Source organism: Oncorhynchus tshawytscha, linkage group LG12, assembly GCF_018296145.1.
Source record: "Oncorhynchus tshawytscha isolate Ot180627B linkage group LG12, Otsh_v2.0, whole genome shotgun sequence".
NCBI lineage: Eukaryota > Metazoa > Chordata > Actinopteri > Salmoniformes > Salmonidae > Oncorhynchus > Oncorhynchus tshawytscha.
Window position 1 is genome coordinate 41,596,192 of NC_056440.1, and position 13,741 is coordinate 41,609,932.

The 13,741-nt window shown below is 41.8% G+C and overlaps 1 protein-coding gene across 4 annotated transcripts in view; it reads right to left on the reverse strand.

The window, feature by feature from the left end:
- Positions 1-2,518: 2,518 nt before the first annotated feature.
- Positions 2,519-13,741, reverse strand: part of LOC112263361 (PHD finger protein 19) — a 30,331-nt gene continuing 19,108 nt past the window's right edge. For all 4 annotated transcript variants that reach the window (XM_024439510.2, XM_024439508.2, XM_024439511.2 and 1 more), the window contains 3 exons: positions 9,348-9,433; positions 8,372-8,467; positions 2,519-3,488 (listed from right to left, as the gene is read on the reverse strand). In XM_024439510.2, coding sequence (XP_024295278.1) covers positions 3,146-3,488; positions 8,372-8,467; positions 9,348-9,433 — 525 coding nt within the window. In that variant the 3' untranslated portion in view covers positions 2,519-3,145. The remainder of the gene's footprint in view (positions 3,489-8,371; positions 8,468-9,347; positions 9,434-13,741) is intronic.

Consider the following 13,741-nt stretch of genomic DNA (forward strand, 5'->3'; position numbering starts at 1 on the left):
TCTGATCACAAATTTCCATATTCATCAATAATATTTGGTTATTTAGTTCAAAGGAATTGAAAAAAAACAATACTTGCATAGTTTAAGATGTCAATAGTGCAATGAAGCAAAAGGGGGTTATGCACGTAGAAATGTTCATAGGAAAGCATCATTTATCTTTTAGAATGTACTGACTTATTGAAATCGAATATTTATTTTCTGTATCATGTTCATTTAGGCAGAAAAAGAAGGAAACAAAAATGAAACAGGGAGAGACGACCTGGACTTGTCATATGAAGCCCTAAACACAAATATTTGTTTTTTCCCACTGAGCGCCTTAAGGAACACGACCCAGGTTTCACCTTTAGTGAAAAATAAATCAACAGCATATATATATGTCTTGAGGCAACACAGAAATAACTATGGATGGGAGGAATATGTAAAGAAATCTTTGGATATTGTAAGAAAATAAACCAAGACTACCCCTTGAAATCCATAATATTCTCATTGTAACTTTCTAAATTGAAAATGTCAAAAAAGATCTTACAGTGTCTAAAAGTACTATGTTAAGCTCTCCATCATCTGCATTGCATTTCCGGGAAAATACAAGTTTTGCATCTACTTAGCCAAACTACCTATGTCAGCATAAACAGAGCCAAAGGAAAACCAGGACTATACACTATATAAGAGGTGCTTGCAGTGTTTGCCAGTGTTTCCCCCTATATTAATTTAGCAGAGGCGAGCTGCCGCTGCTAAATCGTTGCCACCACTCCAAAAAATATGAAATTATACAGTGCATTCAGACCCCTTGATGCTTTCCACATTTTTTTTATATTACAGCCTTATTCTAAAATGGATGACATTTTCCACAATCTACACACAATAGCCCATAACAACAAAGCAAAAACAAATTAAAACATTTTTTTGTTTTGCATATTTATTAAAAATTAAAAACAAGAATATCATAGAATTCAGACCTTTTACTCAGTACTTTGTTGAAGCAAGTTTAGCAGCAATTACAGCCTCGAGTCTTCTTGGTGTGACGCTACAAACTTGGCACACCTGTATTTGGAGAGTTTCTCCCATTCTTATCTGCAGATCCTCTCAAGCACGGTCAGGTTGGATGGTGAGCTTTGCTGCACAGCTATTTTCAGGTCTCTCCAGAGATGTTTAATCAGGTTCAAGTCCACTCAAGGACATTCAGAGACTTGTCCCAAAGCATCCCCACAGCATTATGCTGACACCACAATGCTTCAACGTAGGGCTGGTGCCAGGTTTCCTCCAGACGTGATGCTTGGCATTTAGGCCAAAGAGTTCGATCTTGGTTTCATCAGACCAGAAAATCTTGTTTCTCATGGTCTGAAAATCTTTAGGTGCCTTTTGGAAAACTCCAAGCGGGCTGTCATTTGCCTTTTACTGAGGAGTGGCTTCCGTCTGACCACTCTGCCATAAAGGCCTGATTGGTGGAGTGCTGCAGAGATTGTTGTCCTTCTGGAAGGTTCTCCTATCTCGACAGAGGAGCTCTGGAGCTCTGTCGGAGTGACAACCGGGTCCTTGGTCACCTTCCTGACCAAGGCCCTTCTCCCCTGATTGCTCAGCTTGGATGAGCGGGCAGCTCTAGGATGAGTCTTGGTGGTTCCAAACTTTTTCCATTTAAGAATGATGGAGGCCACTGTTTTCTTAGAGACCTTCAATGCTGCAGAAATGTTTTGTGTACCCTTCCCGAAATCTGTGCCTTGACACAATCCTGTCTATGAGCTCTATGGACAATTCCTTTCGACCTGATGGCTTGGTTTTTTCACTGACATGCACTGTCAACTGTAGGACCCTATATAGACACTTGCATGCCTTTCCAAATCTTCTCCAATCAATGTTTTTGTTAAGGACTGGGGGGGCTAAGAAACAGAATCTAGCTAAAACATCGGCAAAATCCTAGAGGAAAACCTGATTGAGTCCGTTTTCCACCAGACACCATGAGACAAATCTACCTTTCAGCAGGACAATAACCTAAAACACAAGGCCAAATATACACTGGATTAGCTTTTTTTTACGCCATAGGAGTCGCTAGTGCGCGAGGACAAGGACATCCCTGCCAAACCCTCCCCTAACCCGGACGACGCTGGGCCAATTGTGCGTCGCCCCATGGGTCTCCCGGACAGGGCTGGCTCCGACAGAGCCTAGACTCGAACCGAGAATCGCTAGTGGCATAGCTAGCACTGCGATCCAGTGCCTTAGACCACTGCACCTCTCGGGAGGCCCACTGGAGTTGCTTACCAAGACAGCGAATGTTCCTGACCGGCCAAGATATAGTTTTGATTTAAATCTATGGCAAGACCTGAAAATGGTTGTCTAGTAATGATCCAACAACCAATTTTACAGAGCTTGAATTTGGAAAATAATAAAATGGGCAAATGTTGCACAATTCAGGTGTGGAAAGCTCTTAGACCTAACCAGAAAGACTCACAGCTGTAATCACTGCCAAAAAGGTGCTTCTACAAAGTATTGACTCAGGGCTGTGAATTTGCAAAATGGGGTAGTGTGTGTAGATGGGGTATTGTGTATAGATGGGTGGAAACAATACATTTAATCCATTTTGAATTCAGGCTGTAACAGAACAAAATGTGGAATAAGTCAAGGGGCATGAATACTTTCTGAAGGCACTATAAATGTGGCTTAGATATGGCATATTGCTGTTATTGTGAAATAATTCTAAACAGAAAGTTTTTTTTTTAAATACTGTGAAAAACTATTAATAGAGTAGAATATTGTTGAATTTAGGGACACAGAGCCCGTATTTTAGTAGTGCTCTTCCGACAGTTTTGCTCCCATCCTTTAGAATCAGTGGTATTGTTCTTTCTTGGAACTCTGAGCCAACTCTTTCGCTATCTTTACCATCACAAACCTACTCAAACTAGCATCCGGAACACAGTTTTTCAGGCTTTGTTACTATTCAAGATGCTCAAGAGGACGCTACCAAATTGGTTCAATATACCCAAAATAATATTATATACTGAAATAAAGATAGCACTGTAGAGCAAGAGAAAGTAACATGAAAAAAATAAACGAGTACAACCTGGTAGGCCTTGCTATGCCGATCTTGCCTATTACTCCCCCTCCCTCTGCGACACCTCCTAACTGCAGCAGCCAGCCAGTCTGGCCAGCTAGGTCAGTAGGGAGTGGTGCCCTCCCATTCAACCAGATACTGCACCTTCCCCTCTGGAGTGACCCGGCGGGCCAGCACCTGGTACTTCTCTCCGCAGGTGAGCCGCCCCGCCGCCCCAAAGTAGTTGGTGATGGACGACTTGAGGTGGGAGAGGGAGGAGTCGTCCTCGCTGATGCTGTCAAAGGTGTGGCTGTCGATCGCGTTGTCCAGCATCGCGGAGGCAGCCTCCTCTCCTGGTAGGCTCAGCTCCATGGGGCTCAGCTCGCTCTCCACCACCTCCTTCTTAGTGGCCAGCACCGTATAGTTAGAGGTGGGCAGCTTCCTCTTACGACTGCCAACATTCTTCCTGCAACAAGTTAGAATAACGGGTTCATTAGGGCATGCAGCAAAAAACATTTGGATAATCCATCTGTAGATGCTCTACAGCAGGGTTTGCCCAACCCTCTCCTCGGTCCCCCCAGACGTTTCGCATTTTTGTTTTAACCCTACACTGGCACACCTGATTCAATTGATGATTAGTTGACTAATTGAAATCAGGAGTGCCAGTTTAGGGTTAAAAACGAAAACTCTGAAACATCGGTGTGGGCCTGAGGAGAGTTGGGAAACCCTGCTCTACAGACTATCAGTAACATTTCAACTAGCTAGCTACTAACCCTTACCTGGCACTAAACTTAACCCTGCCCAGGACCGAGTTTGGGAAACCTTGTCTTATTGGACAAGTCCAGTTAGTCCCTCCCTCTTTCAGTCTGTTTTATTCCATTTGATGCCTAATGAAAGTAATGACCCTGATATCAGCAACCTATTGAAACAAAAGTAACGACTGTTTCCTGAATTTACTGCTTTTTGTGCTTTGCTGTGCCACCAGTCATACCTTTGTGGAGTCAACAAACACTTTTGTACAACTGGACATTGGACACCTACTGCGATTGCGCTACACAACATGGGTCAAGATATGTTTCTTGCCTTGCTATTAGCATAGTAAACATAGTTAGCATAGTAAACTATAAAAATGGATGTTACACACAGCGTATCACATTTAACAAACCAAACATTCAAATACTGTTATAGAAGGTAAAGTAAAAACCTAAACCGGTCCGTGAATCAATACTGGTATATAGTAAAATATGGTATACCGCCCAGCCCTAGATCCCAGTGGGTAGTAGATTTGTGCCAGCACAGAGGGATAGGCCAACAAGTGAGTTTTGCTTCAGCAAGGTTGGCTTCTTAGCAATGGTTATCAAATGTACTGCAGAAATGGAACGTAAATCACAGAGAATAAATGTTGTGGTGACAGCTGCAGAGAAGTATTTAGGGATATGAGATTTGACTTCAAAAGAGTTACAGGGTGTGTTGAAGAGCGACGTCCCGTCATCCCAGGCCTTTGGCATGGTGCAGGAGCAGATAAGGTCAAAGTAGTGGGAATGGGGTCGTGGGAAACTGGCAGCTGCAGAGAAGTACCTGGGTGTGCAAGATTTTACTGCAGAAGAGTTAATGGGGTGGTGATTTAAATGTTTATTAAATAGTGGTATATAGGTCTAGGGCTAGTTGGTGGTACAAGATTTTCCTTTTAGGAACAGGAATAATGAAGAGAATGTAATGTAGGTAGGCCGTGACTGGCCTCACACTTTGGTACAATAGGTGGTGGTGTATGCACCTTTAAGTTGGATGCAATCCACCAACCCAATCCAAAAGAAGACTGCGATTATTAACATGACTTGGATCAGCCTCCAGGGGTAGCTGTGGTCCGCTACATGATTTTTCTCTGTCTCATTTTCATGCCCAATAACTGTGCTGCTTTTACATTCCCTCCTCAATGCCACACTTAAAGAGCGACTACCTTTAAAAAGCAATAAATCCCTTTGAAAATGTCCTGTGTGGCACCCCGTATCTGGTAGTTTCCCCAATTCTTTACACTCTGAACATATCAAACATGCATGCATGTATGTATGTATGTGTAGACAGAGTACCAGAGGGGAAACGGACAGGGCAGAGTAACATCAGTGTAAACATCATCATCACAATCAGTCCTCTCTCTCAGGGCTCTATTTGAACAAACCTAAAGCAATGATAAATCCAAGCACTGGAAATAGCGTTATACAGTTGAAGTCTACATACACCTTAGCCAAATACATTTAAATTCAGTATTTCACTATTCCTGACATTTAATCTTGAACTTGGGTCAAACGTTTCAGTTAGCCTTCCACAAGCTTCCCACAATAAGTTGGGTGAATTTTGGCCCATTCCTCCTGACAGAGCTGGTGTAACTGAGTCAGGTTTGTAGGCCTCCTTGCTCGCACACGCTTTTTCAGTTCTGCCCACACATTTTCTATGGGATTGAGGTCAGGGATTTGTGATGGCCACTCCAATACCTTGACTTTGTTGTCCTTAAGCCATTTTGCCACAAATTTAGAAGTATGCTTGGGGTCATTGTCTATTTGGAAGACCCATTTGCGACCAAGCTTTAACTTCCTGACGTATGTCTTGAGATGTCGCTTCAATATATCTACATCATTTTCCTGCCTCATGATGTGAAGTGCACCACACTCCTGCAGCAAAGCACCCCCACAACATGATGCTGCCACCCCCGTGCTTCACGGTTGGGATGGTGTTTTTCGGCTTGCAAGCCTCCCCCTTTTTCCTCCAAACATAACGATGGTCATTATGGCCAAACAGTTCTATTTTTGTTTCATCAGACCAGAGGACATTTCTCCAAAAAGTACGATCTTTGTCCCCATGTGGAGTTGCAAACCGTAGCCTGGCTTGTTTTTAATGGCGGGTTTGGAGCAGTGGCTTCTTCCTTGCTGAGCGGCTTATGTCGATTTGGGACTCGTTTTACTGTGGATATAGATAGTTTTGTACCTGTTTCCTCCAGCATTTTCACAAAGTCCTTTGCTGTTGTTCTGGGATTGATTTGCACTTTTCCCACCAAAGTACGTTCACCTCTAGGAGACTCCTTCCTGAGCGGTATGATGGCTGCGTGGTCCCATGGTGTTTATACTTGCGTACTATTGTTTGTACAGATGAACGTGGTATCTCAGGCGTTTGGAAATTTCTCCCAAGGATGAATCAGACTTGTGGAGGTCTACAATTTATTTTCTGAGTGCTTGGCTGATTTCTTTTGATTTTTCCATGATGTCAAGCAAAAAACACTGAGTTTGAGGGTAGGCCTTGAAATACATCCACAGGTACACCTACAATTTACTCAAATGATTAGCCTATTAGTCAATTAGCCTATCAGAAGCTTCTAAAGCCATGCCATCATTTTCTGGAATTTTCCAAGCTGTTTAAAGGCACAGTCAACTTAGTGTATGTAAACGTCTGGAATTGTGAAACAATCTGTCTGTAAACAATTGTTGGAAAAATTAAATTGTGTCATGCACAAAGTAGATGTCCTAACCGACTTAGGTTAAACTATAGTTTGTTAACAAGAAATGTGTGGCTCCAACCTAAGTGTATGTAAACTTCTGACTTCAACTGTAGGTCCTGGGGGTGTTTCAGAAATATGTTAGCTATTTTCACAGCCGTAATTATGAATGCAATAGCTGGCGGTGGCCCGAAAGGCCTGGATTTTGATGAATAAACAGTAGTTGTGACGAGGGCTTGGCCCCTCACTGGCCAATCAACGCGGTCCATAGGCTTAATACTGCCTGCGTTTGTCTCAAGTTCTGTAGGTTATTGTCATCAACTTCAATTCTCGTCCAGGTCCATTGTGGATTGATACTACCGTTTATTAAATAGCATAGGCTACGGTAATGAGTAATAGCAACAGTATGTTTGGAGTTGTAATTGGCTTCAACGAGCCTAGCCTACATATCTTTACGTATTGCACTTCTCCAAAAATAACAAAATACTAGGCTCCGTAAATTGTATTGTATGTGAAGCATGTTGTCAATAAGCAAAATACAGCCTTGGCCTACTGTTGATACTGCATTATAGGACTGAATCCTTCAATAAGTTTGGATAAGGGAGTCTTTCGTAAAAACATGAGGCGCTCTTTGGAAATGGGGATGGCTACTTTTATGGAAATGCTACTTTGCAAGACCAGGATAAAGAAGGCAAAACGCATTGCTGTTGAACCATAGGCTTCTTTTGGCTATAAGCCCGAATACAAATGCGCACCTTTCTGATGCTGCTAAACCAGCCTTGATTAAGGGGAGGGTAGGCTATGCTTGGTTTTGAATCAAATTAAATGAAATTATGTTTCTAAACCAGATGAATTGGCATAAAAGGCACATTTCTCCTTCCATAGGCACTGTGTGTCATGCATGGCTGTGTTTCTGCTCTCAAACTCCATGCCATTATAAACTGCGTTACCATTAAGACCTGCTTTTTGTGGGTCTGAACTTCCCATTAGCTCTGCATGAAATTAAATATTGCCACCCCTCCCACCTCAGGGCAAGCGAGATGACGATAGACAGGTAAATTACCAAACCTTGCATTAGGGCCGTAAAATGCCAGTTTATACATGACGAAATTGCAAACTAACATGTGCCTCCTTAGTGCCAGCTGGAAATAGAGCCACAGGAGATGTCAGCAGCTCCACCGGGATGCCAAACAGTAGGATTTTCAGTCATGAAACAAAACACAGTAAAGGCAAAGACAAATGACTATTAATATATATTTTTTGAAACCTAGCATAGAGTGTCAATACACTCTGTATGTCAGACTTCAGAGCCCCTCCCTCGTGCGAGGAGCCAGCACTGAGAGTGTCGCCAAATTAAGCCAGTCAGTTAGGGAGCCCAGGGGTGTTCGCAGATATCGGGAGGGGTGGTGTTTCACAGTGTTCAAATAATTCTGTCATCGGGGGGTTGTGAATGTGGATAGAGTGAATGTATAGTCACTTCCATTGCTAGGTTCCAACCAAGTTTAAGCAAATATTCAAGCTAATATTGGAAGATGTAGAGGAGCCAACCACATTAAATAATCCAGGACCTCACATCATACTTATTTTTGTGTGCTGTCAAACATGTTTTGGCTCTCCTCAACTCCTCACATAGGACAATGTCCAAGAGCTTAGAAAGCGTGGGAGACAAAATCTCATCTGACAGCCCGGGCTGCAGCGGTTCCAGTCTTATCGATCGGTTTGCAACACATTCCACACAGTGGAGCAAAATAAAGAAGACAGGACCTCCTCCTAATGCCAACACAATGAACAATTTGCAGAGGTAACCGGGCGTGAGAGAGTTGCCTTTTCTAACAATAAAAGTCTTGGTGACTCTCGTACTGTACCTGAAGTCGTAGGAGACACTGGTGGTGGCGGACCCAGAGGTGCTGGCAGCGTCTGTGGAGTCCAAGTCAAGACTGAAGGTCCGTCCCGAGCTAGTGCTGAGGAGTAAACAGCGTCAGCTCCGTTCAGACGCTGGAAATAAGTGCTAATCAGAGGATTTTGTGGTCCCTGGACCAGATAGAATAGTCCTATTTTGTCGTTTCTAATCCTAACCTCAAAGGAAAATGTACATTATTACCATGGTCCCTCATGCCTGCGACTTGAATTTGCAAGTCACTGTTCTGCGCCCATATAATAAAAGAGCCTGCATGCTAAAGGCGTGTGTATGTGTGAGAAAGTACTATATCTAGCTAATGGAAGAAAGTTCATGTAATGCTTCAAAGCTCCCACAGACTATTTTAGCTGTTCTCATCCTCCAGCTCAGTTCAGGTGCTATAGAGTTATGACCAAGCCTATTCCACTCCTCACATTCCGACAGTGTTAGTCCACTTTTTGGCGTTGCACCAGCTATTCCCCATCTCTTGATTTTCCTCTAAGAAAGCTTGGTTGATTCTCAACAGTCCCCAAAGTGTTTGCCTTTCTTTTATTATTATGCACTGTTCGGGAGATAACCTTTACAGGAAAGCATAATTAAATCTCTTCGTTCGACACATTGATGAAAATCATCAGAGGGGTGACAACACAACACTGCCAGAGGTTGTCTTTCAAAGGGAAATTCATGTAAATTAAGTAGATAGCTAGGGCCTTGAAAATGATTGCATTCAATCGAAGTCAATGTCAAATGTTTGCAGTAGTAGAGTTCATTAGAAATGAGCATCTAGACAAAAGTGTTCAAAATTACACTTAGAGCTGGTTTTCAAGACACAGTCCTAGATTTAAAATAACTTTAAATTGATAAACTCCATTGAACATGCTACTTAATCCAAGCTGAATCTTAATCTGTCAGGGAAACTGGCCCTTAGTATCCAAACCATTTACCTTTTGAGGCTTTGTAACTCGTCCAATGTGAAGTCAAAGATGTTGGCCATATGATGGTTGGTGCTCCAGGCTGAGGTCAGGTCATTCTACATAACAAATCACACACACACACGGTATTATAGTACTCAGCCAGTGTCATAAACAGACAGTCATCATCATCATTGTCTTCATCACTACTGTTTAAATGCTACATGCCAGAGATCAACTAGATTCAGCCTGGGGCAATTTTTTTCTTTCATAAGATGATCAGGGGGGCGAAACATAGTTACTAATAATATTTTTTTAACTACAAATTGACCACAAGAAACCCTAACAGATATCATATTTGATATCAATAAAACATTTTATTAACTAAATGTATTTAGGGGTAGATCAGCTTTAATATTGCAGATAGATTGTGGCTTCCATCAATGTAATTGTCTTCGTAATTTTCAATCTCCCATATATATTTTTTGTACAGTACCAGTCAAAAGTTTGGACACACCTACTCATTCAAGGGTTTTCCTTGATTTTGTATAAGGGCTATTTGACCGAGAAGGAGAGTGATGGAGCACTGCATCAGATGACCTGGCCTCCAGTCACCTGACCTCAACCCAATTGAGATGGTTTGGGATGAGTTGGACCGCAGAGTGAAGGAAAAGCAGCCAACAAGTGCTCAGCATATGTGGGAACTCATCTCTGAGACCATCTATTTTTCAACTGTGTTGTGATGTTTCACAAACATTCTGAACCTTTATATATATTCTCATAGTTTTTACAGATTGTAAATTAAAGATACATTTCCCTAAGAGTATTATTACATCATTGATCGATTGACTATTAATTTTTTTAATCACCCAGCAGTGCTATTTGCAGAGACAGATTCAGGTAAATGTTGCAATTCTTCAGCTATTCCTGAACCTTCGACCAAAAACCAGCTAAATATGGCCAGTACCAAAATAAATTATCTAATAATTCTCTATTCACAGCAAAATATGCAGAGCAGGGATGGTTGTGTCCCCATATACAGTTGAAGTCGGAAGTTTACATACACTTTAGCCAAATACATTTAAACTCAGTTTTTCACAATTCCTGACATTCAATCCCAGTAAAAATTCCCTGTTTTAGGTCAGTTAGGTTCACCACTTTATTTTAAGAATGTGAAATGTCAGAATAATAGTAGAAAGAATAATTCATTTCAGCTTTTATTTCTTTCATCACATTCCCAGTGGATCAGAAGTTTACATACACTCAATTAGTATTTGGTAGCATTGCCTTCAAATTGTTGAACTTGGGTCAAACGTTTTGGGTAGCCTTCCACAAGCTTCTCACAATAAGTTGGGTGTAACTGAGTCAGGTATGTAGGCCTCCTTGCTCGCGTCACGCTTTTTCAGTTCTGCCCACAAATGTTCTATGGGATTGAGGTGAGGGCTTTGTGATGGCCACTCCAATACCTTGACTTTGTTGTCCTTAAGCCATTTTGCCACAACCTTGGAAGTATGCTTGGGTTCATTGTCCATTTGGAAGACCCTTCAATATATCCACATCATTTCTCTCCCTCATGATGCCATCTATTTTGTGAAGTGCACCAGTCCCTCCTGCAGCAAAGCACCCCCCCAACATGATGCTGACACCCCCATGCATCACTGTTGGGATGGTGTTCTTCGGCTTGCAAGCCTCCCCCTTTTCCTCCAAACATAACGAAGGACAGTATGGCCAAACAGTTCAATTTTTGTTTCATCAGACCAGAGGACATTTCTCCAAAAAGTAAGATCTTTGACCCCATGTGCAGTTGCAAACTGTAGTCTGTCTTTTTTATGACGGTTTTTGAGCAGTGGCTTCTTCCTTGCTAAGAGGCCTTTCAGGTTATGTCGATATAGGACTCGTTGTACTGTGGATATAGATACTTTTGTTCCGGTTTCCACCAGCATCTTCACAAGGTCCTTTGCTGTTGTTCTGGGATTGATTTGCACTTTTCCCACCAAAGTAAGTTCATCTCTAGGAGACAGATCCTAGATCTGAGTGGTATGACAGCTGCGTGGTCCGGTGGTGTTTAAACTTGCGTACTATTGTTTGTACAGATGAACATGGCACCATCAGGCGTTTGGAAATTGCTGACAAGGATGAACCAGACTTGTGGAGGTCTACAATTTTGTTTCTGATGTCTTGGCTGATTTATTTAGATTTTCCCATGATGTCAAAAAAAGAGGCACTGAGTTTGAAGGTAGTCCTTGAAATACTTCCACAGGTACAACTCCAATGTACTCAATGATGTCAGTTAGCCTATGACATCACTATCCTGAATTTTCCAAGCTGTTTAAAGTCACAGTCAACTTAGTGCATGTAAACTTCTGACCCACTGGAAATGTGATACAGTGAATTATAAGTTGCACAATTGTTAAACAACAGATTATGCACAAAGTATATGTCCTAACCGACTTGCCAAAACTATAGTTTGTTAAAAGTTCTTAGGGATAGGGGGCAGTATTTTCACGTCCGGATGAAAAGCGTGCCCAAAGTAAACTGCCTGCTACTCAGGCCCAAAGCTAGGATATGCATATTATTAGTAGATTTGGATAGAAAACACTCTGAACTTTCTAAAACTGTTTGAATAGTGTCTGTGAGTATAACCAAACTGATTTTTTAAGTCAATCTGTTTTCCATTAGTTTTCTATGGTAAGCCCTTTTTATTAGGAACCTGCTTGCAGTTCCTATGGCTTCCACTAGATGGCAACGTTTGTTTTCGTCCGGTATTGAACACAGTTTATCCAGTCTTAAATTTGATCAATTATTTACGTTTTAGGATATCTAAGGTTGGATTAGGAAAGTTGTTTGAAATGTTTGGACCAAGGTTACAGGTCATTTATTAGATACTTTGTAGTCATGTTGGGCGAGTTGGAACCGGTGTATTTTCTGAATCAAACGATCCAAATAAACATTTTGGGGATATAAAGAAGGACTTTATCGAACAAAAGGACCATTTGTGATGTTTATGGGACATTTTGGAGTGCCAACAGAAGATGATCTTCAAAGGCAAGGCATGAATTATAGCGTCATTTCTGACTTTTGTGTAGCACCTGCCTGGTTGAAATAGGATTTTCATGTGTTGGTATGCGGGGCGCTGTCCTCAGATAATCGCACGGTCTGCTTTCGCCGTAAAGCCTTTTTGAAATCTGACACTGCGGCTGGATTAACAAGAAGTTAAGCTTTATTTTGATGTATTACACATGGATGTTTTGAGAGTTTTTATTACGAGTATTTCTGTTTTTGAATTTGGCGCGCTGCAATTTCACTGGATGTTGTCAAATCAATCCCATTACCGGGATTCGAGCGGGAAGGGATCACTAAGAAGTTAACAAGACATTTGTGGAGTGGTTGAAAATCAAGTTTTAATGACTTCAACCTAAGTGTATGTAAACTTCCGACTTCAACTGTATATAACATTCTACTGGTTGCAATAATTTGTATAATGATTTAAAATTGAAAAACTCAAAGTTTTGAATCTAGCGTTGTTTTGTGTATCAGTTCATAAACCATGTGCCATGGAATTGGTACATCGAAAAATCTCTTCCCAACCTACAGTGCATTCGGAAAGTATTCAGACCCCTTCACTTTTTCCAGATTTTGTTACATTACAGCCTTATAATAAAATGGATTAAATAGTCAACCTTCACAAAATACACCATAATGACAAAGCAAAAACAGATAAGAAAACATTTATGAAATATCACGTTTACATAAGTATTCAGACCCTTGACTCAGTACTTTGTTGAAGCACTTTTGGCAGCGATTACATCCTTGAGTCTTCTTGGGTATGACACTACAAGCTTGGCACACATGTATTTGGGGAGTTTCTTATCTGCAGATCCTCTCAAGATGTGTAAGGTTGTATAGGGAGCAACGCTGCACAGCTATTTTCAGGTCTCTCCAGAAATGTTTGATTGGGTTCAAGCCCGGGCTCTGGCTGGGCCACTCGAGGACATTCAGAGACTTGTCCCAAAGCCACTCCTGTGTTGTTTTGGCTGTGTGCTTAGGGTCGTTGTTCTATTGGAAGGTGAACCTTCACCCCAGTCTGAGGTCCTGAGTGCTCTGTAACAGGTTTTCATCAAGGATCTCTCTGTACATTGCACCGTTCATCTTTCCCTTGATCTTGACTTGTCTGCCAGTCCCTGCCGTTGAAAAACATCCCCACAGCATGATGCTGCCACTACCATGCTTCACCGTAGGGATGGTGCCAGGTTTCCTCCAGACGCTTGGCATTCAGGCCAAAGAGTTCAATCTTGGTTTCATCAGACCAGAGAATCTTGTTTCGGTGCCTCCAATCGGGCCTTTTACTGAGGAGGGGGTTCTGTCTGGCCACTCTACCATAAAAAGGACCAAGGCCCTCATCTCCCGATTGTTCAATTTGGCCAGGC